Here is a 22,984-nt window from a genome sequence, read left to right on the forward strand (position 1 = left end):
GTGTGTGTGTGTGTGTGCGTGTGTGTGCATGTGTGCGAGTGTGTGTGTGTGCGTGTGTGTGCATGTGTGCGTGTGTGTGTGTGTGTGTGTGTGCGTGTGTGTGTGTGTGTGTTTGTGTGTGTGTGTGTGTGTGCGTGTGTGCGTGTGTGTGTGTGTGTTTGTGTGTGTGTGTGTGTGTGTGTGTGTGCGTGTGTGTGCATGTGTGCGTGTGTGTGTGTGTGTGTGAGTGTGTGTGTGTGTGTGTGCGTGTGTGTGTGTGTATCAGTGTTAGGGACTCACAGATCGGAACAAAACAAATTGCTTGAAGTTGTCTCAGGTAATGCAGTTTATTAAAACATCATCGTAATATGTGCCACTGAGTGTTCATTAATTTAATGTAATAGGTTTCTGTCTGTAAAATGTATCTGACACCTTCAAAGGAAACTCTGTTTCCAATTTGGTAAATGTTTAGGTCCCAGGCTCTGATTGGATGTAGCAGAGAAACACGTTTGCCCCCGCTCACCCCCCCCCCACACACACTCTCACACAGACACATAGGCACACGTACTCTCTCTCTCTCACACACACACACACACACACACACACACACACACACACACACACACACACACACACACACACACACACACGTGAGAAACCTCGGACTGGGACTTAATTCAGGCACCTGTCCTGTTTGATGCTTCTCTAACCTGCGTTCCCCTCTCTTGGCAGGGTGCTGATGGAGCCAGAGGACTGAAGGGAAACAAAGGGGAGAAGGTGAGGAAAAATCCACTGAAATAAAAGCATAACACTGCAGATGAAACAAGAACAGAAATGCTGGAGAAACGCAGCAAGACTGACAGCCTCGGAGGAGGGAGAAGCAGAATTAACACTTCACCTCTGATGTAACTCTTCCAAGTTTCTCCAGCATTCTGTTTTTATTTGAGGAAAGCCCCACATATTGTACGCTGTAGCTGAGGTTACCAACCCTCCAGATTTGCCCTAGAGTCACTAATCATTCTCCGCAGCACCATTGGGAGAAATGTCAAAAAACACACATGGCTGGAAAATCTTTTGTGCCTATTTTTCATTGTTTGTTTCAATTTCTCAGACACTTTTTAATTTGTTAGTTACACAAAAGAGACATGTTATAGAATCATGTCATCTTTCACTCACTGGGACAATGGCCGTCACTTGCTAACCTGTTAGCACTCTCCTCTCTGACAGTACCAATGGTGGTTTTCCCCTTGATTTGGTATTCTTGCAATTTATCCTGATGAGTACAAGATGAGAAGCCTCGACAAAATGTGTTTTCTCAGCGATACTCAATTTCTGGTCTCCTAAGCTGCTTAAATATAGAGGAATTGGAGACTGGGGAGCAGGCTGTTTAATGGGGTGAGAATAGACGCTGTATATAATGAAGCCTCCAAGAACTCATCCATTCAGGGATAAGTGACGGCCTGGTGGTATTATCGCTAAACTGTTCATCCAAAGATCCACGAAATGTTTTGGGGATCCAGGTTTGATTCCTGCTATGGCTGATGGTAGAATTTAAATTCAATAAAAATCTGGAAATAACAGTCCAGTGAAACCATCGCTAACTGCTTTGAAAAACCCCATCTGGATTCACTAATGTCCTTTATGGAAGAAAACTACCATCCTTACCTGGTCTGACTCCAGACCCACAGCAATGTGGTTGACACTTAATTCCCCTCTGGGCAATAAATACTGGGCTAGCCAGTGATGCCCTCCTTTCACGAAGGAACTAAAAAAAATTGAAATTGCTAAGTATGTTCTGTCCTGCATTTCTACTTTGGGAAGTGTAAAGAGGCTGCCTTTTGAGTGCCTTCACTGTCTCTGAGTCAGGAGCATATCGAATGTTATGGAGAGGCAGCATGTGAGGGTGGCTTCCGGGTTCTCCCTTGGGCTTAGATGGTGCATGAAAGAATCCAGGCCTCAGCCTGTAGTGAATCCATCTTGTAGTGCGTCACCTCCCCTTGCTCAAGCAAGGATAAACCACTTTGTAAAGTAGTTTACTGACCTCCTTGCTGCCTTAATATGTTAGATTCCCTGGTTTTCATGTTTCAAGTCTGAAGCCGAAGACATTGCTTATTTCCCTAATCATCGATGTTTGAATTTTGTGTTTTATTAAAGGGAGAAGATGGATTCCCTGGTTACAAAGGTGACATGGGACCCAAAGGGGACAGGGTAAGTTAAATGTGTGCGTTGTTGGGTGAGACAGCTAGAATCCAACAATGACCCACTCAGCATAGCCTCAGTATGGCTTTACCAGCCTTTACTGTCTTCTGGACAGTCTCCTTCACGATCTTCTCACACATTGGTTCTCGTGGAATGACTTTACTGGTATAATGTGTTTGGTGTTGCGTGCCTGTCTCTTTCTTTCTCTTTATCTATCTCTCCTTCTCTCATTCTGCCTCATTCTTTTCCTCTTGCTGTCTCTCTCCCTTTGCCTGCTTCCTTTTTTCTCTATCTCTCTCTCTCTCTCTATCTCTCTCTCTCTCTCTCTCTCTCTCTCTCTCTCTCTCTCTCTCTCTCTCCATCTGTCTCTCTCTCTCTCTCCCTCCAGGTTCAAATCCTGCCACAGCAGATGGTGAACTTTGAATTCAGTAAATATCTGGAATTAAAACACTAATGATGACCATTAATCCATTGCTGATTTTCAGAAAAGCCCATCTGGCTCAGAAATGACTTATAGGGAAGGAAACTGCCATCCTTAGCTGGCCTGGCCTGCATGTGACACCAGACCCACAGCAATGCGGTTGACTCTTAACTGCCCTTTGGGCAATTAGGGATGGGCAATAAATGCTGCCGTAGCCAGTGACACCCTCATTGTGTGATTGAATAATGGGAAACAAAAAGACTTGCAATCAATCACACACCTTCTGACTCCTTCAAAACATGTCCACAGTCTGTCTTGCCTTCCATATTCCATGTCCCTGTGTGACCTGACCATCACCCCCTACCTTTCCAGTATTATTCAGGCTTGACCAATCCATTTTCAGCACATGATTCCATAGATGAAGAGACCATTTTAGGAAGGCAGCCTGGGTCTGTCCCCATTGGAGCTTAGAAGAATGAGAGAAGATCTTAGAGTCATGGGGCACAAAAACGGACCTTTCGGTCCAACCACTCCAGGCCAACCATAATCCCAAACTAAACTAGTCCCTCCAAACACTACTTATTCATGTACTTATCTAAATGTCTTATAAACATTGTAACTGAACCAGCTTATACCACCTCCTCTGGCAGTTCATTCCACATCTGAGCCACTCGTATTTTTTTTTTTCTCTTTGTAAATCCCTAACTCCTATACTCAAAGATCTGGGCAATGAAGGTGAGCGTACTAAATGCCTTCGTAACCACCTTATGTGTGATGCAAACTTCAAAGAATTATGAACATGAACTCCTGGGTCTCTCTGTTCTACAACACTTCCTAAGGCCCTTTTTAAAAAATTATGTACGTCTAATCCTGGTTTGTTTTTCCAAAATGCAATACCCTTGCATTTATCCAAATTAAACTTTAACCCGTCACGCCAAATTCCCCACCGATTCTCCCTCCCTCTCTCTCTCTCTCTCTCTCTCTTTCTCTGCCTGTAATTACAGAGCAGCCCTGTAATCTAGGAGGACAATGGATAAATAGTTCTTATTTCCTCTTAGAAGGTGGGTAATCTTTGAAATTATCCTGCCTGTGGAAGTTTGGATATTGAATATATTCAGCGTGAAGTCAGTAGAGGAACACATGGGAACGTAGAATAAAGGACACAATCAGATCAGCTGTGTTTTGAATGGCATGGTGCCTTAGTGGTTGGCACTGATGCCTCACAGTGCCAGGAACCTGGGTTTGATTTCATGTTCAGGCAACTGTGTGGAGTTTGCATGTTCTCCCCGTGCCTGTGAGGGTTTTCTCCCACAGTCCAACAACATTCAGCTTAGGTGGATTGGCCGTGCTAAATTGCCGATAGTATCTGAGGGTGTGTCAGTTAGGTGGATTGGGCATGGGAAATGCAGGGTTGCAGGGATAGGTGAGTCTGGGTGTGGCCTCAATGGGCTGAATGGCCTGTATCCACGCTGTAGGAATTATGATTCAATGGGTGTAGGCCAGCATTTATTGTCCATCCCTAATTACTCTCGAGAAAGTGGTGACGAGCTGCTGTCTTGAATCCTTGGGGAGTAGGGACACCCATAGTGCCATTAAGGAGGGACTCACAGGATTTTGATGCAGTGACACTAATGGAATGGCAATGGATTTCCAAGTCAGGGTGGTGATTGGCTTAGAGGGGAACTGGTAGAGGGTAGTGTTCCCGTGCATCTGTTGCCCTTGTCCACCTAGATGGAGCAGCTGTTTGGTTTGCTGTGTCTTTCAGAGGTAAGTGGAGTTTCATTTTACGTTAGCATTTCAATCACATCAACCGTTCATTGAGATTTAGAGTCATACAGAATGGAAACAGATCCTTCAATCCAACTCACCCATGCCACCCCAATCTGACCTAGTCCCATTTACTATATCCCTCTAAACCCTTCTTATTCACGTACCCATCCAGATGCCTTTTAAATGTTGTAATTATAGCAGCCTCCGCCACCTCCTCTGGCAGCTCATTCCATACACACACCACCCTCTGTGTGAAAAAGTTCCCCCTCAGACCCCTTTTAAATCTTTGCCCCCTCACCTTAAACCAAGGCTGTCTAGTTTTGGACTGCCCTACACTGGGGAAAAGACCATGGCTATTCGCCCTATCCATCTTTAATGGTGGGGCACAATCCACCCATTGCTCACTCCTCCGTCAGCTGTGACTCAGCGTGTCCGTCTCTCGTCTTCCACCCTAGAGACTTGGCTGTGAAACTATCCACACGGACACCTGCAGGCCGCTGCATGGTCAAATGACATACTGCACTGAAACCCTGGCCCTGTGCCTCAGGATGTAAACATGCCCATGGCGTTATTTCGAAGAAGAGTGAAATAACTCCACAGAGCTCACTATGCCGTCACCAAGTTACCCTTCATTTACACTTGAGCAGTCCTTTGGCTTCTGTGCTGCATCACTCAGAGCCAGCTCCCGTAGTGAGCAGAACCTCTGACCCTCCTATTTATATCTGACAGCTGGGGCTCTCTGATTGGACCAGGATTAGATTAGATTTCCTACAGTGTGGAAACAGGCCCTTCGGCCCAACAAGTCCACACCGTCCCTTGAAACTTCCCACCCAGACCCTTCCCCATATAACCCACAAACCCCTGAACACTAAGGGCACTTTAGCATGACCAGTCCACCTAACCTGCACATCTTTGGACTGTGGGAGGAAACCGGTGCACCCGGAGGAAACCCACACAGACACGGGGAGAATGTGCAAACTCCACACAGACAGTTGCCCGAGGCTGGAATTGAACCTGGGCCCCTGGTGCTGTGAGGCTGCAGTGTTAACCGCTGAGCCACCATGCCGCAGATAATGGCCCCAGTCGGGGAACTCATACTCAGTGAGGCCCCCGTAATTGCTATATAGACTTAACTTTGAATTTAGTGAAAAAAAGTTCAGCGGGTGTAGAAACAAACAGTTAGTATTTCTTTTGATGGCCCATCATCTGAATTGATGACCCCCAAGTTTCTGTTTTTGAGACCTTGCTGTGTACGAATTAGCTGCTTTTTTTCCCGCATTGCAGCTGTGACTACTCTCTGAAGGTGCTTTATTGCCTGTGAGGAGATTATGGAGGTGTCCTGTGGCCTTGAAGGATGCTACAGAAATGCACACCTGGCTTAGTTTGAATCAACAGGCAAGCAGCCCTGTGGCTGCAGAAGGAATATGCTGCCCCCTTGTGGAGAATGTTCAGCTCAGCAGCAGGCTCAATGTCCTGGTGGTCAATAGCAATGTAACCATGCTGATTTGACAAGGTGTAGATCTGGATGAATACAGCAGGCCGAGCAGCATCAGAGGAGCAGGCAAGCTGATGTCTCGGGCCTAGACCCTTCAGAAAATGTGTTCATCCAGAAGGTTCATCTGAAGGGTCTAGGCCCGAGACGTCAGCTTTCCTGCTCCTCTGATGCTGCTGGGCCTGCTGTGTTCATCCAGCTCCACACCTTGTTATCTCAGATTCTCCAGCATCTACAGTTCCTACTATCTCTCTAACCATGCTGATTGCTGTTTTTCTCTTTGCTGACAGGGTGAAGCTGGTTTACTGGGCCTTCGGGGGGAGGATGGTCTGGAAGGAGTCAAGGGCCAGATGGGTCCACATGGTGAGCCTGGTCCCACTGGTGCTGCTGGTGAAAAGGTCAGCCTGTACTTCTTGGGTTTTGAGTGTTGCATTCTGTCCTAGAGTCTTGTACATTCATGAGAAGCAACAGTATGCCTGCCACTGACTCCTCCCCGCCACCCCGCTTAGCTCCCTTCAACTTGTGAGCTCACAGCTGATTCTCTCTCTATCTCTGTCTCCCTATCTCTCTCCATCTGTCTTCCAATCTGTCTCTCTTTCTGCCTCTCTGTGTCTCTCTCTCTCTGTCTCCCTATCTCCCTCCATCTGTCTCTCTCTCGCGCGCGCGCTCTCTATGCCTCTCTATCTCACTCTCTATCTCTATCTATCTCTCTCTCTGTCTATCTCTCTCTATCTTTCTCTTTTTCTGTCTTCCTCTATATCTGTCTCTCTCCATCTTTATCTCCTTTCTCTCTCTCTATATTTCTCTCCCTCTCTTCTCTCACTCTCAGCCCAGTAATATTTGAGCCCCTGAGAATTTAGCAGGCTGCCTCCTGCTGGAGGTGCGTCCCTTACTGAGGGAGCAAGGATGGACCTCTGGAACTGTTGACAATGTCCATCTTTTTAATAGAATCACTGCGGAGCATGTGGCACAGACCCTGTTTCCCGTGGTTCAGCTGACATCACAAATGTAGAAACAGAAACTAGGAGCAGGCGTGGGCTATTCGGCCCTTCGAGCCTGCACAATTCAGCATGATCGTGACTGATCATCCATTCCCCTGGTCCCACTTTCTCCCCATATCCTTTGATCCCTTTAGCCCCAGGAACTATATCAAACTCCTTCTTGAAAACACCTGATGTTTTGGTCTCGGTGTTTGGTCTCAGTCTGGGTGACAAAGAAGGCTGGAAATTGAGCAGCAATCATTTCAAAGCTCCCCTGCGACTGACTGAGATCCTTGTGTCAGAGTCAAGTTTACTTTAAGAGGGGGACAGCTTTTCACTGTCACGGTGAAAAGTTACAGTCATACTCGAGCCTTAAATGTTGGCGCTTAGCTATTGCCAGTTCCTTCTCCAGCCAGCCCCACTACTGCCCTCCAGCTCTCTGTCTTGGCCCTGATGGCTCACAATCAGACACTCCTTTGCTGCTGCTGGGGACTGTGAGGGACTTGGGCTCGGAGCTCGAAGGAGGTAACCGTGGACAACGAACAGTTGGCTTCAGTGTTCCTTAAGTCTTTTCTTCCGTGTCCCCATTTTAACACTTGCCATCACCCCAGAGTGAAGGTTGGAGGAGGGCAGGTGCAGAGTTACTGGGGAGGGTGGTACCACAAAAGATAACAAAGACAGCATTTGTTTCTCAGAGATAGTAGGAACTGCCGATGCTGGAGAATCTGAGATAACAAGGTATAGAGCTGGATGAACACAGCAGGCCAAGCAGCATCAGAGGGGCAGGAAGGCTGACGTTTTGGGTCTGGACCCTTCTTCAGAAATGACTTTCAGAAAAGGTTTCTCAGGCTCGGTTGGCATCAGTGATTGGTTGGAGTGGGCTACACCACGGGCTCAAAGACAATGGCGCACATTTTCATTGAGGGAGCAGTCCTAGGAAATGTGGAAACTGCACCCCATTACTGCCTCAGAGCCCACGACAAGAACAGCTCATATCGCAAACCACAGCCTGTGAAGCTGTGCTTGAAATGTTCCGTGAGACCCAGTCTCCAGTCGGAAATCGTGAAAAATTTGCTCCTAGGATTGGCTGAATTTGTCTGATTGACCTGGTGTGCTTGGGGAAGATCCCATGGAGAACAACATCTCATGCTGTGGGTTGGTCTCATCATCTTTGGGGGTTGCTGTATCCTAACCACAGAGAGATTGGTTGTTGCTAGCTGATCTGAGGAAATAACCTTTCGTTGCACAGCCAATCAATGGAGAATATTGTCCCAGAGATAGAAACAACGTGCCATTAGTGTGGAAAACAGAGCTCAGGCAGATTTAGACCCAGTCAGGGTAGACTTGACCAGCAGGCTTCCCAGCTTCTGATAGAACAAAGAACAAAGAAAATTACCGCACAGGAACAGGCCCTTTGGCCCTCCAAGCCTGCACCGATACTTGGCCTTTAGTGGACATTAACAAGCTGATCTGCAGCTGTCACATGCGAATGGGTATGCAGCATCCCCTCTGGGGAAATGGCCCCAGGACAAGACAGAGCCTGGAAATTGATTGACAGCTGAAAATTCCTCTCCCACACCTCCCGTCCCACCCATCCCTCTTCCTATTAGTGGCTATAAACCCAGCATTTTCCCTCTGATTGTGCATGACTATTGCTTGAAGAGCTACAGTGAGGAATGCTGGAGAATGAAGTGGCAATAGCGAAGCTATCAATGTACAGAAAGGCAAGTCATCTTACAACATGAGTGATTGGAACATGGGGCAAGGAAGATTACCTTGACCAAGTCACAACATTGTATGTTCCTGAATCCCATGAGAGGGTCCCTGATAAATTAGTCTTCAGCTGGTTGGCAGATTGAAAACAACAACAACAAGCTTGCATTCACGTTGCTCCTTCAATGTCATTAAACAGGCTGAGGCAATACACGAACGCATTATCTGCAGATTTTGACATCGAGTCACATAAAAATAGGATGGGTAACGGAAAGCTTGTTCACAGAAGAATATTCTAAGGTGTGGTTTAAAGAAGGTGAGAGAGGTGAAGGAGGCGAGAAGCCAAAGGAGGGAATTGTACAATTTGGGAACCAGTTAGCTGAGGACAAAGCCACGAGTGGTCGAGAGATTATTTTCTGAAGTGTAAAAGCGACCAGGATTAGAGGAGTGAAGAGATCAGAGGTTCATAGGGCTGGAGGTAAGAAGATAAGGAGGGTATCTTTACAGGAGAGTCCTTAAAAATAGGGTAAGAATTTTAAAGAGGACTTTTAAAAGCAATTAATCTGACAGAATGCTTTTGCCATCAAGGGACAGAAGAAGTAATCAGGAGCTGGAGGTGAGTGAGGATAGTTTTTTCATGTGTTAATAGGAGCTGTAGGTCTCAGATTGCTTCCTGTGCCTTGCCTTGACAGGACAGAATGATTGCTTTTCAGGTGTGAGACTGCAGGGCAGTCTGTTAGAAAATTGAAAGAATTTGGCTTGTTACAGGAACTCGACTGATTGGTGTTTGGAGTCTGAACTGTGGGCGCTTTTTGTAATGTGTCAGAAAACCGATGGAGCTTTTATTCGAATATGAAGGTTGCTGACTGTGACTTAAATGCCTTCAGATGAGCTGGGAGACAAACACAATGATTTATTTTGCCTTGAGGCCTCTACTTTCCGACACCCGCTGGCATCGAATAGATAGGGGGCTTCCCAATTACACACTGCTCATTAGGGGAACCATTACTATTGGCAAGCTGCTCCAGTATTCCACTCCCCCCACCGCACACCCCCCCACCGCCCCAACCCATTGCCTTACCTCCTGAGAGCATTAAACTTTCATTGGCATCAATTCTGTAAGACCCTGCAATGCTAACAAGACGGTGTTACATTTGTACATCTCTCCTCTCACTCTAAGGGAGTGTCCAACTCCTGCTGAGATGTGTCGAGGATGGAGAAAAACATTACATAAATCACTCCAATCTTGGGTTAAGAATGTCCCTGATTGTTTCTGAGTCCACTGGTGTTTATCTTTACGTTACCCTGAGGTGGGAGGGATGGGTGTGTGAAAGTAAATTGTTGGAACTCTTCTTATCCTTTTATTATAATGTGGAGGTGCCGGTTTTAGACTGGGATAGGCAAGATCACCTGACGAAGGAGCAGTGCTTCGAAAGCGTGTGATTTCAAATAAACCTGTTGGTCTATAACCTGGTGTCATGTGATTTCTGACTTTACCTTTTTATTGTTAGACTTTCATCACCAAGCAATGTCCCCTAAATACAGATCACCCAAAGGTGCTTGGTGATTGCTAGAGAATAGATGGAGCATGTTCACTACTGCAGGGAATTATGGGTACTACAGCTGCCATTGTTGATTGAGCAACCCATCAGTCAGGAACGTGGGGAAGTGGATGTTAAAGGGCAGGAGATTATCTAACCTCCTAGATAGGTGACAGAATCTTGATTTTAAGAAACATTCTGGAAGAGGAAACCTAAGGAAGGAATTCCAGAGTTTAGAATGTGGGCAACTGGTAGCCTTGAGTAAAGTTATGGGAATTTGGATGAGGGCGTGGCTGCATAAAAAATCAGAATGGAAGAAGCACAAAGATTACCAGGGGTTAATAATAATGGAAAATGCTGGAGAAACTCAGCTGGTTTGGCAGCATCTGTGAAACTGGGTTAAGGTTTTGAGTGCAACATAACTCTTCAGCAGATTTCAAGGGGGTTCGAAAATGGTGTTTTATGCACTATGGACAGAGAGGGAGGAGGAGCAAATGGAATGTGTGGTGCCAAAGACTAAGTGGTTGCTAATGGTTGTGAAGGGATGATAAAGTTATACAATAAATGCAAATGAGGGTAGGAAAAGGAGAAAAAATATCAACTCTGCTGAGGCCAATATGGCTTCATGATGTTGCAGTGAAAGGAAAGAGAGGCGTGTATAAATTTGAAAGCAAGGATGAGAGTTTTACTAATTAGGGACCTAATGGAAGAAAGAGTTCAGTGATTTGGGACACTGGCAATGCTTTTATAATTAACTGTTGGTCAAAAGATTGCATTCCATATTGCCAAATGAAGTAAAAATTGGAAATGCTTGATTATTTTAATAAGATGAAATGTATATTAAGCACAGTTTGACATCATAATTGATTTTTAAAAACTTTTCCTGAATGACAGGGAACTCTTGGTGTTCCTGGCCTGCCTGGATATCCAGGAAGAAAAGGTCCAAAGGTGAGTGGGGGCCAGGGTGGGGGTTTTAAGTTCAAAGTTTGAAGGTTTGTCGCATCAACATGCTGAGTTAACTTGTGAGAATAAGATATAGGAAAATGTTATTAATTTGTTTTCCTCATTTTCTGGGAGGTTTAGAGGAAGGTCAGAGTCCATCTTGAACTCAAAAATTCTGGAATGTTGACCTGAAATGTTTATTTCACTTCATTCTCAGGATGTGTGCCTCGCAAATAATGTCAGCATTTGTTGTCCATCAGTGTGGTAAACTACAGTCACTGATGGCAACCATTAATCTGTTTGATTATTGTAAATCCACATCTGTTTCACTAATGCCCTTTAAGGAAGGAAATCTGCCATCTTTACCCAGTCTGGCCTACATGTGACTCCTGACCCACAGCAACGTGGCCCAACAAGCTACTGAGTTATCGAGAACGTGGCTCATTCTCACCTTCTCAAGGGCAGTTACAGATGGCAGGTGGACAATGGTCACTAAGATGGCAGGCAAAGTAGGAGAGATATTTGCAACCAAGACAGTTGCAGGGCAGTGAAGATGAGATCGATGGGAATACATTTTGAAATCTCCAACAAAGAGCGAGCACAGTTATGATGGGCTGCTTGGCCTCCTCCATGTGCACCATCGATAGAAACTGCAATGTTTGCTGATTAAATAATCATCCCCTACTCTATACTTCCAGTTATTTTGTCAGTCGGGGAAGAAGGTTTAACTGTAACATTACCAGTCCAACGTCTACCAAACCTCCTTTTTGTTTTGGTGAATTTTATGTTTCTAAGAAATACCCGTCTTTCCTCATCAGGGTTCAACAGGATTTGCAGGATCTCCGGGTCTGAGTGGAGAGAAAGGCAGAAGGGTATGTGCGTCTCCATCCATCATTGGCTGCTGTCCTCAGAAAAGTGGCTCCTGAATATCCTGGAAGGAAGAAATTCTGCTTTCTCACCCAGCCTGGTCTGTACATGGCTTCAAGCCCATAGCTAATGTACTTGATTCTGGCTGCGCAGGTCACTCGATTGTTTTGAAAGTTACTCACCACCATTTTCCCAAGGAGCAGTAGAATGGCGCAGTCTTCCAGTCAAGGTTATAATCCAACTCCCACATCACAAAACTCCCACACACTTGTTCCCCACATTTATACACCTGCATCCCACCCAATTATCCCCTAAATAATGTACAACCATCATCTGTTCCCTAGTTTCACTTGGTCTCAGGCATCCTTGCCATAGAATCGTACAGTGCAGAAGAGGCCCTTTGGCCAACTCAGACTTTACTGCCACAAATTTACTGCTTGACTCTGCTGCACTGTAATGAAGTGCAATCACATTAAACAGGGATCTGCTGATACTGTTCTAGGACAGTTGTTTTGTAATAAAATGGGAATAAAACTTTCTCACCTTGACACAGTCAGAAGTGGACTATAGAAGATGTAATAGTGCAGGGTTATCTTTCTGCCTTTACAGTACCTGACCTGGGAATGCTTAATGCTCATGATGGCATTAACATTGGGCCCAACACTGATGTCCATTTAACTTAATATATACACCCAGTGATGAGGAACCGAATGAAGAGTGACAATAACATATCAACATAAAGTCCATTTGGCTTATTCACACATGAGAGATCCATCCAGAACAGGAAGTCCATGAATTTAAGAGAGGATCTATAGATTTGTGCATCCATAGACCTCCTTCAGTGGTCAAAGTAGAAGTGAACCTATATGACCACCTTTTCCCATTAACGTGGGATATATTTGCTGGGAATAATCTGGGAAGAGCTTGGGAAGTTAATTTGACCCAATTGGGTGAGAGAAGTCAATGTTTGAGGGAAGATTCAGGATGCAGAGATGATTGTACTAGCCTAGAATTTACCAAGGTGTCGACATGTGTCCTAATTGAGGGGTGTCCATGTGAACAGTGGGCTTATACAGTGAAGTGTCGGTTGTAGAGATGATAAGATCCCAATACCTGTACGAGTTAATGCTCCTTGTTGTTGCCGCAACAGAGCAGGTCCTCTCAACTGTTGAAGTACAGGTATCTTCTGGCCCAGGTTGATCTGCCAATCCCAATGTTATAATGAAGCCTTTCTTTCAATTGTCTAACAGGGTAGAGCCGGGCCCCCTGGTGTCCGTGGACAGCGAGGACCCACGGTGAGTGTCTCCCCTTCATTACAAAAAAAAATGAACTGTTTTATCAAGGAGGAAATTCTGAAAGACTTCAGAACAATATTTCATGGGTATTCTCTGTCTGTCCTCTCACTCTTCTTTGACTTTGTCAATCTCTCTGCCCCTCTCCCTCTCTCACTCTCTCCCTCACTCTCTCACTCTCTCACTCTCTCTCTCTCTCTCTCTCTCTCTCTCTGTCTCTGTCCCCCACTTATCTCTCTGTCTTTCCCACCCACTTTCTCTATTCTTCTTTAATTTCTCTCACTCTCTGTTCCCTCTGCTTTCAATGTCCCTCTCTCTTCCCTAACCTAACTCTCGCTGACTTTATCCCTTTCTGTATCTCTCCCTCTAATTGATTCTCTTCCTATCTCCTCCCTTTTTCTCTTCCTTTCTCCATCTCTCTTTTTCTTTCTTTTCTTATATTGCTTCTCATTCCCTTTCTCTCATTTTTGTTATCTGTCCCTCTTGGTTTGAGTTTCTCCCTTGCTCATTTTTTCTCTCACTAACTTACTACCTTCTTCCTTCTTGCAGACCCCATTGACTCTCTATTCCTATATATTTCCACTTATTTGTCATAACACTGCATAAAGTATTACTGTGAAGCTTGAGCTTCCTGTCTAACTGAGCACTTTCCAATCAGTGAGGCATTTTGTGAAATTTACGCACAGCAGCTGATTTCTACACAGCAAGACCCTGCACACAGCAAAGTGAAAATGAAGGGAGAATCTATTTCAGGTCGTTTATATGATGAAAATTGGCCTGAACCTCCCTTACTTATCTTCAAACTATCTTTAAACTAGTGCCATGGCATCCCTTGTGTCCATCTTAGGCTCCAAACGGCCCTGAGTCCAACACCTGATTTGAAAGATGTATCTCTGACAGTGCCGCACTCTGTCAGAGCTGTACAGGTCATGCTCAAGTCTCAAGAGTAGTACTTGGAACTCAAAGTGTGCACTAGGAGCAAGAGTGCTATCCACTGAGCTGCTGACATACATTGTCCAAGTCTCCCCCATTTTGGAAAATGAGGGAATAATTGTTCTGGACGGGTATGGATAGGGACTGGGTTGTCATGTTAAGGGTGTCACCCTGAGGTGTTCACATGGGTTATGTGAGGGTCAGTGGCACCTCTCTATTTCTTGGAGAGGTGGAGAGGAAATGGGATTCAGCAGAAGGGAAGCTGAGAAGAGCTCACTGGAAGTATAATTTCTGTTCCATATCATTAGGGCGAGCGAGGTGAAAGAGGGCACAGAGGACCTCCTGGCAAGCCTGGACCAAAGGTAAGCTGTCTCAATAAACCTTTAAATAAACCATTTAATGAAGTGGGCACTAAAATATATCATGGCTAATCTTTGTGTCTGTTTGCATGGAAGTGAAGGACAATTACAAAGGATAAAGCAGCCCACTTGATTAACACCACATCCACAAGAATCTATTCCCTCTACCACTGACGCTCAGTAGCAGCAGTGTATACCATCTACAAGATGCACTGCAGAAACTCACCAAAGATCGTCAGCCAGCAACTTCCGAACCCGGGACCACTTCCATCTGGAAGGGCGAGGACAGCAGACACATGGGGACAACACCCCCTGCAAGTTCCTCTCCAAGCCACTCACTGTCCTGACCTGGAAATATATCGCCGTTCCTTCACTGGGTCAAAATCCTAGAATTCCCTCCCGAAAAGCGTTGTGGCTGTAGAAACAGCACATGGACTACAGCAGTTTAAGAAGGCAGCTCACCACCACCATCTCAAGGACAACAAGGGATGAACAATAAAATGTTGACCAGCCGGTGACATTCATGTCCCATGAATGAACTTTTTTAAAAAAGAAAGATGAATCACAATTAATGGTTTGCCTTTGTGCGTTTTCCACCACTGTGAATAGAAGCATCCTGTTTCGGACAGAACCATGTTTATGAGGTGATAGCAGTGTCCAAGTTGACAAAATGCAATGTGATAGGACTTCACTAGTCAACACCCAACTGGGCGTTGAAATAACAGAGACTGCTCCAATTGTTGAGCTCTGCCATTGGAGATTTTCCATTTCACCCATCTCTCAGAAGCAAGGCTTTTAGATCCCTACCTGCTACATGGGTGTCATTGGCAAGGAGGGCATTTATTGCCTATCTCTAATAACCCCTGAGCCACTGAGCTCCAGTTGGTATGGGCAGTTATTTGGAGGGATTTTCCCAATGAGGGAAATATTAAATGGTGCCAATTCAAGATGGTGTGTATTGCTTGGATAGCTGCTTGCAGACAATGGTTCTCCAAGTGACCTTGGCCCTCTTGTTTGTAGAGGTTTCATGCTCAGAAATTACTGTAGAAGGAGCAAGTGGGAATCTGAGTGAAATTAATAATAGCTGTCTCATGCAAAATAGTTATTGTGATATCACAATAATGCCAGAATTACAGGGGACATTGATTCACCCCTCATTTGGAATTGTTATAGAGTCATAGAGACCTGCAACACGTTATACCATAATGTTTTGTGTCAGACAGTTAATTAAAAAAGGACAAGTTATATTTTCATGCTGTGAATGTGCTGATTATTGACATTATTCATCAAGATTATTTTGCTGAAATAAGGCACCACCTTGACAAAGCTTTGCAACTTGCAATCACCAGGACAGTTCTCAAGAATAGCAATGTGAGGCGAACCCAACAGTTATATGTGCTGTGACCAGAGATAAGGGGAACTGCAGATACTGGAGAATCTGAGATAATAAAGTGTGGAGCTGGATGAACACAGCAGGCCAAGAAGATGCTGCTTGGCCTGCTGTGTTCATCCAGCTCCACACTTTATTATCTCAGTTGTATGTGCTGTGCCCTGGTTCACATCTCGGGGCAATGATTTGATCAATCAGAGTCAACCTGCCCGGTTTAAAATTTAACTAATGGTTAGCAGTCAACTCACAGTTGTTATTAACTGGTGCCTCGACCAATCAGAGTCTACTTGTTAACCGGCCAGTAATCTCCTCACTAGATAACAAAGTGTGGAGCTAGATGAACACAGCAGGCCAAGCAGCATCTTAGGAGCTCAAAAGCTGACGCTTCGGGACCAGACATCTCCTCACACACAGTATAGGTTTTGTTTTCCCTTTACACGGGTATCCCTGCAAAATATGAATGCAAGATGAAAACCTTTAACAATGTGCCTCTTTCCACAAGCACTGATGTTCTGCTTTACCAAATGACCAGGAGATTATTTGATAAATGTGAATGTTTAGGGATGGGCTTCAGGAAACACATTCCTTCCTCTGATGATGTGGCAATGGAGTGGAAGTGGGCATGGCGGATGGGCTTGATGTGTAATTTTGCAGTTTCCTAACCTTGTGGAAATATGGAACCAAGAGACCCAAGTTTTAACACCAGCAGCTGACTGTTCACTCTACGTATGATCACAAGAACACATTATTGAGACAAAGCCCATGGCAATGTGAAAGCAGCTGTTTAAACTGCCCAAGAAGTTCTTGAGCAAGAGTCTTTGTCTTTCCACAAACCCCCCCCCCCCACCCCTTTATTGTGGTCCATGTTTCCCACAATTGACCCTTTCCCAGATGGATACTGACCTGGAGTTGGTTCCAACTCGGTTGGTGTAAAGGTCTATGGGTTTGGTCCCTATTTTTCCTGTCCATGGCAAACCCTGATTCATTTCTCAGGGCAGTGACTTGATTGAACAGAGGCAACCTATCTATTTTTTCTGCTAGTGACCTGTTTTGCTCTTCTGCAGGGAATTGCTGGTAACGATGGCCCACAAGGTGCCCCAGGGGAGAAGGTAAGACTTTGACTGTAGAGATGTCTTTGGGAACTTTTTTCTCATCCTGCGCGTGGTTCTGGTCTCCGTGAAGGAACTGGAAATGGTGCAAAGAATGATTTATACTGAGAAGTCATAAATATCGGCAGACAACAAACAGGTTCGGGGCACTTTTCCTCTGAAAAGTACAAGTCGGGGTATGTGCTGCTATAAAATGTTTTTAAAGTTGTACAAGAGTTTGTTACAATGGCAGTAGATCTGATGCAAATTATTGCAGCAACCAGGGTTAAGAGCCATCAAAGTGTGATAGTGGTTCATAAGGAGGAGCCAGGCAGTGGTAAGAATGCGGAACTTGCTTTTGTGGAAGTAATTTGAATGAATTGGCGGATTTAATGAGAATCTAGAAAGCCACATGAAGGAGAAACAGCTAGACGGTTATGTTGATTGGGGTTAGACAAAGAGGATAGAGAGGAGGCTCAGGTCAGGTGTAAATAGTGGTATGGACCGGTTGGGATGTGTGGCCTGTTTCTGCAACTTCCGTGGAACTCCAACTAGACTTCTTCAAGTGTCTCTTCCACTGTGGAGCAGCAAGTACATACTTGTGACTGTGGAGATGTTTTTTGGACATGTTCCCTGGGGCCATGCAGCCAACATGATAAGACCGGGCACTTGGAAACAAATGTTATACTTAGGAAAGCCAACTGGTGGAGGAAGCTACTGGAGCCAACATTTACCAGTCTAACATCTATTGGTGGATTTGAACATTACATACACGAGCTTCGTATTTATAGGTAAATGTAAAGCCACTGTAGTCTTACCAGACCACAGGGCAGCTCTCTCAGTAAAAAGAAATAACTGGTGATGGTTTAGTTTGAAGGTCTAGAGCAGTCCCAGTAAAATCCTATTTCATGCCCTCCATACATTTATAATTAAACATAATAGATCAACAATTAACAACATTTCTGATAGAATGTACTATGTCGGAATTGGTTGATCAGAAGGCGTGCTGGGCTCCTTTATTTGCAATTAGCCCGGTTAATTTACTGGCTTTAAAAAGTATTCTATAAATCTATTCTGCTATCTCCAATGTCTCATGAAACAATTTAGAGGGTTTGGACATGAGCAGTTAGAGATGGTCCCTTCATACTTTTCTACCAGTTAGACAGCCCATGATTGATGTCATGGCAAGTAAGCTGTGAACTCCTAGAAATCTACAGTGTGGAAGCGGGCCATTCAGCCCACCAAATCCACACCGCCCCTCCAAAGCGCACTCCACCCAGACTCACCCTCCCTATCCTAGTCTGTTCCCATAACCCTGAATTTCCCATGGCTAATCCATCTACCCATTGCATCCAGGGACACTGTAGGCAATTTAGTATGAACTGCTTATGTAAAGTGACTTTTAAACATTAATAAGAGATTGCCATTTAGTTTGAGTTACCCTGGGGTACTAGCAGTGGTACAGGTACAAAAGATTGAATGGTATCTCCTACAGACCATTCAGCGAAGAACAGTAGACAGCATTATATGCAAAGTGTCAGAGGTATAGGAACATGACTGAGGTTAAACTTTTACTGCAGGATTGCCTCTGTAAAGAAGATAAGTATTTCCCCTGGGTTCTGACCAGCTTTGAACCCGCCTGCAGTTCAGCTCCTCAGAATAAATACACAGAGGCACTTTCTCAGGCTCAGCTTCTCCTCTCTTTGACTTGGCAGAAGCTCTGAGAGCGCACAAGGAGAATGAAAGCCAGGGATATCCCCACTCGAGATTGGAGGAATCCTTGTCCCGTGGACTTTAGCAGTTTGTTTTCATCCCTAGCAAACTGCTGTTACTCTAGCTCCGACTTACTGTTGTCAGATGGGCTTTATGAAAGGAACCCAGCTTCTCTTCCTCGTGGCTTTACACTGCGGTCGAGAATGAGGGGGAGTCCAGGGCTCCTATTAGAGTACAGCGTGTGACAGCTGCAAAGAGTCGAGAGCTGGGGGACACCCATGAAGCAAACAATAGGGGAGGATGAAGCAGGTCAAGGTGGTGGGGGGGGGGGGGGGGGTTACAAAGAGAGGCGGCTATCTTTGGAGAAATAATTCAGCCTGAGCCAGCCTGTTTCCATCTCTTTGCTGAGCTGGTTACCAGGTTGCAACACAGACCTGACCTCGCAGCCATTGTGAAACGAAAAAGTCTTTGGAAAAGTCTGAAATGTTGAACAAGCGACAAATGTCAGCAAAGTCCTCACCCCAAACCATTTAGAATAATCCAGACAGGGCTTAAATTTGGGTCAGTAAACATGAAATATTTGTTATTGTGTGGATTCTATGTAAACTTATATTAGCCTAAGAGCAGCGTCTAATTAGGTAAGAATCTCACTTGGCTGTTTGCTGTAAAATAGCAGCATGAGATGGTTAGCTTCTCCCGTTACTCGAGTTCTGAGACACCTTCTTATTCCAGGGTGCTGTACATACAGAGTCAGGTATGTATACTGCGTACGGATACTACCATATGGAATTTTGTCATGCAGTTACAAAACGATATGATTCGTAATGGAAGAGCTCTTTCCCTTGACTTAAGAATGTAGGACAAAGGTCATAGTTTCAGGATAAGGGACCAATCATTTCCAACTGAGATGAGATGAAATTTCTTTGTACAGAGGATTGTAAATCCATGGAATTTTCAAGAGGTCTATAGATTTTGGGACCCTATGGAAATCGAGGGATGTTTTGGGATGGGAAGAGAAATCTGAGTTAAGTTAAAAGATGAGTTAAGGTAGAAGAGGTGATCTGATTGAAATCTTCAAGACATCAACAGGAAAAGACAGGGTAGATAAAGATAAATTATTTCCACTGGTTGGGGATTCTGGAGCTCGGGGACATGGTCTGAGCATTAGGACTAGACTGTTTAGAGGAGATGTTAGAAAGCACTTACATGCACAAAGGATGCTAGATGTTTGAAACTCTCTTCCACAAACAGCAGTGAATGCTGGGTCAGTTGTTAATTTTAAATCTGTGACAGTTTTTATTTTAAGCAGAAGCGTGAAAGACTAGAAAATGATCCAAAGGCAGGTATTGGGAGTTGGGCCAGAGATCAGCCATGATCTTGTTGAATGGCAGAACAAATTCAGGGGGCTGAGTGGCTTACTCCCATTCCTTTGTTTCTATAAGATCAGCCAAGAGAAATCTCCACCATGATCCCTCATTATGTTTTGTGCGCACTGCCTTTGTGTCAGTGTAAAAAAAATTATAAAACTTGTTAACTGTATCTGAAGATTACAAATACTCCAATTTACTTGGATTTTGTTCAGCATTTTCCAAAAGTTCAAAGGCTTGAGTTGACACTATTCAATTTTTTAAGGTTGTAGGAAGTATTCTACAAATCTATTCACCCATGTGCACTGTCCCATTGAGGTTTCAGCGTGAACATTTAGAGATGGTCCCTGAATACTTTCTACCAGTTAGAGAGACCATGATTGAAGTTACTGCAAGCAACATATGAACTCTTTATTTGTGACATTTCAACAAATTGTCTAACATTTCTAACCTACCACGCCACAACCTGTAAACTCTGTATAGAGTGATAATGGGAACTGCAGATGCTGGAGAATCCAAGATAATGAAAAGTGAGGCTGGATGAACACAGCAGGCCCAGCAGCATCTCAGGAGCACAAAAGCTGACATTTCGGGCCTAGGCCCTTCATCAGAGAGGGGGATGGGGTGAGGGTTCTGGAATAAATAGGGAGAGAGGGGGAGGCGGACCGAAGATGGAGAGAAAAGAAGATAGGTGGAGAGGAGAGTATAGGTGGGGAGGTAGGGAGGGGATAGGTCAGTCCAGGGAAGACGGACAGGTCAAGGAGGTGGGATGAGGTTAGTAGGTAGATGGGGGTGCGGCTTGGGGTGGGAGGAAGGGATGGGTGAGAGGAAGAACAGGTTAGGGAGGCAGAGACAGGTTGGACTGGTTTTGGGATGCAGTGGGTGGAGGGGAAGAGCTGGGCTGGTTGTGTGGTGCAGTGGGGGGAGGGGACGAACTGGGCTGGTTTTGGGATGAGGTGGGGGAAGGGGAGATTTTGAAGCTGGTGAAGTCCACATTGATACCATTGGGCTTCGCAATAAACAACTGCACCTCCCAGTCGCAAACCATTTCCACTCCCCCTCCCATTCTTTAGATGACATGTCCATCATGGGCCTCCTGCAGTGCCGCAATGATGCCACCCGAAGGTTGCAGGAACAGCAACTCATATTCCGCTTGGGAACCCTGCAGCCCAATGGTATCAATGTGGACTTCACCAGCTTCAAAATCTCCCCTTCCCCCACTGCATCCCAAAACCAGCCCAGTTCGTCCCCTCCCCCCACTGCACCACACAACCAGCCCAGCTCTTCTCCTCCACCCACTGCATCCCAAAACCTCTCCAACCTGTCTCTGCCTCCCTAACCTGTTCTTCCTCTCACCCATCCCTTCCTCCCACTCCAAGCCGCACCTCCATCTCCTACCTACTAACCTCATCCCACCTCCTTGACCTGTCCGTCTTCTCTGGACTGACCTATCCCCTCCCTACCTCCCCACCTATACTCTCCTCTCCACCTATCTTTTCTCTCCATCTTCGGTCCGCCTCCCCCTCTCTCCCTATTTATTCCAGAACCCTCACCCCATCACCCTCTCTGATGAATGTTCTAGGCCCGAAACGTCAGCTTTTGTGCTCCTGAGATGCTGCTGAGCCTGCTGTGTTCATCTAGCCTCACATTTCAACTCCGTATAGATCTGTTCAGGGTCTGGCATATTGCTGGCTAGTTCTAAACTATCAGCAGTGGTCCCCAAACCACCATCCCAACTGTGGCATTGCACGCTTCTTCATGTCGAAATGGAGTCTGACTGAGTTTCATCACAGCAAAGCTGATGGTGTCTTTGTTATTGTTCCAGGGACCACAAGGACCTCAGGGACCCACTGGGTTTCCAGGCCCCAAAGGACCCCCGGTGAGTAATATTTCCTTGTTCTGTTTTATTCGGGAGGGTCAGGGAGAAGAGTTTCAGGTTTGCTGGATTCCTGGTCAAGAGACCTACCTGAGAAAACCTCATCTGGAATCCCTGTATTCTTGCTTCAATCTCAGTGAAGGATAAGTTTTGTGACACGAAAACAGAAATTGTTGGTGAAGCTCAGTGGATCTGACAGCATCTGTGGAGAGGAGGCAGTGTCACTGGACCTGAAACATTAACTCTGGAAAGCAGACCTTGCTTCAGAATGGTCTGTTTTCTCTCCACAGGTGCTGCTAAACCTGGTGAGTTTCTCCAGCAGTTTATTTTGCATCTACAATTCTTTGTTTTATTAATGAGCTTGGAGACCTTTGCTTGGGTGGAGGTGTTTTTCTGCAGAGTGGGGTCCTTGGGCTGGTGTGCCTCTCTGTTTAATTATACAGCCCCAACAGAGTGGGAGCAGGACGCCCTGTCCGGGCACTACTCCCATCCCCTCCCCCCACCCCCCAATAACCCTGCATTTCCTGTGGCTAACCTACCTAGCCTACACACCCTTGGACACTGCAGAGTATTTTGCCAATTCACCTGACCTGCATATCTTTGGACGGTGGGAGGAAAGCTACACTGACACTGGGAGAATGTGTAAACTCCAGGCGGACAGTTGCCCAAGGCTGGAATTGAACTGGGGCCCCTGGTACTGTAAGGCAGCAGAGTTAACCACTGAGCCACTGTACCACCCCTGTTAAGAAAGGCAGAGTGATTATTTGTATCATGAAAAGAAAGAGCAAACTGCTTCCTTCCTTGTTCTGGTTGTGGGGAGTGGCGCAGAGCGGCTATAGACTACTTCCTCCCAGCCATTCTTGAAGAAATTTTGTAGCGGAGATATTTGGCTGGGAGTGCTCTGCCTGGTGTGAGTGGAGATTGGGATTGGACTACTGTTGAGCGAAAGATAGAATAGCAACAGTTTGGCACTAACTCTCCTTACAAGCATGGCTCCTGTGTGTTTACACACTATTCCACAGCCAGACAGAATGTAAAATCACAAATGCTAAGAAAAATCCA

The 22,984-nt window shown here is 45.4% G+C and overlaps 1 protein-coding gene across 3 annotated transcripts in view; it reads left to right on the forward strand.

Moving 5' to 3' along the window:
• Positions 1-22,984, forward strand: part of LOC125447449 (collagen alpha-1(XI) chain-like) — a 275,479-nt gene that overhangs the window by 175,262 nt on the left and 77,233 nt on the right. For all 3 annotated transcript variants that reach the window (XM_048521800.2, XM_048521802.2, XM_048521801.2), the window contains 9 exons: positions 712-756; positions 2,134-2,187; positions 6,152-6,259; positions 10,990-11,043; positions 11,856-11,909; positions 13,155-13,199; positions 14,438-14,491; positions 16,943-16,987; positions 21,872-21,925. In XM_048521800.2, coding sequence (XP_048377757.2) covers positions 712-756; positions 2,134-2,187; positions 6,152-6,259; positions 10,990-11,043; positions 11,856-11,909; positions 13,155-13,199; positions 14,438-14,491; positions 16,943-16,987; positions 21,872-21,925 — 513 coding nt within the window. The remainder of the gene's footprint in view (positions 1-711; positions 757-2,133; positions 2,188-6,151; positions 6,260-10,989; positions 11,044-11,855; positions 11,910-13,154; positions 13,200-14,437; positions 14,492-16,942; positions 16,988-21,871; positions 21,926-22,984) is intronic.

Source organism: Stegostoma tigrinum, chromosome 35 (assembly GCF_030684315.1).
Source record: "Stegostoma tigrinum isolate sSteTig4 chromosome 35, sSteTig4.hap1, whole genome shotgun sequence".
Taxonomy (NCBI): Eukaryota; Metazoa; Chordata; class Chondrichthyes; order Orectolobiformes; family Stegostomatidae; genus Stegostoma; species Stegostoma tigrinum.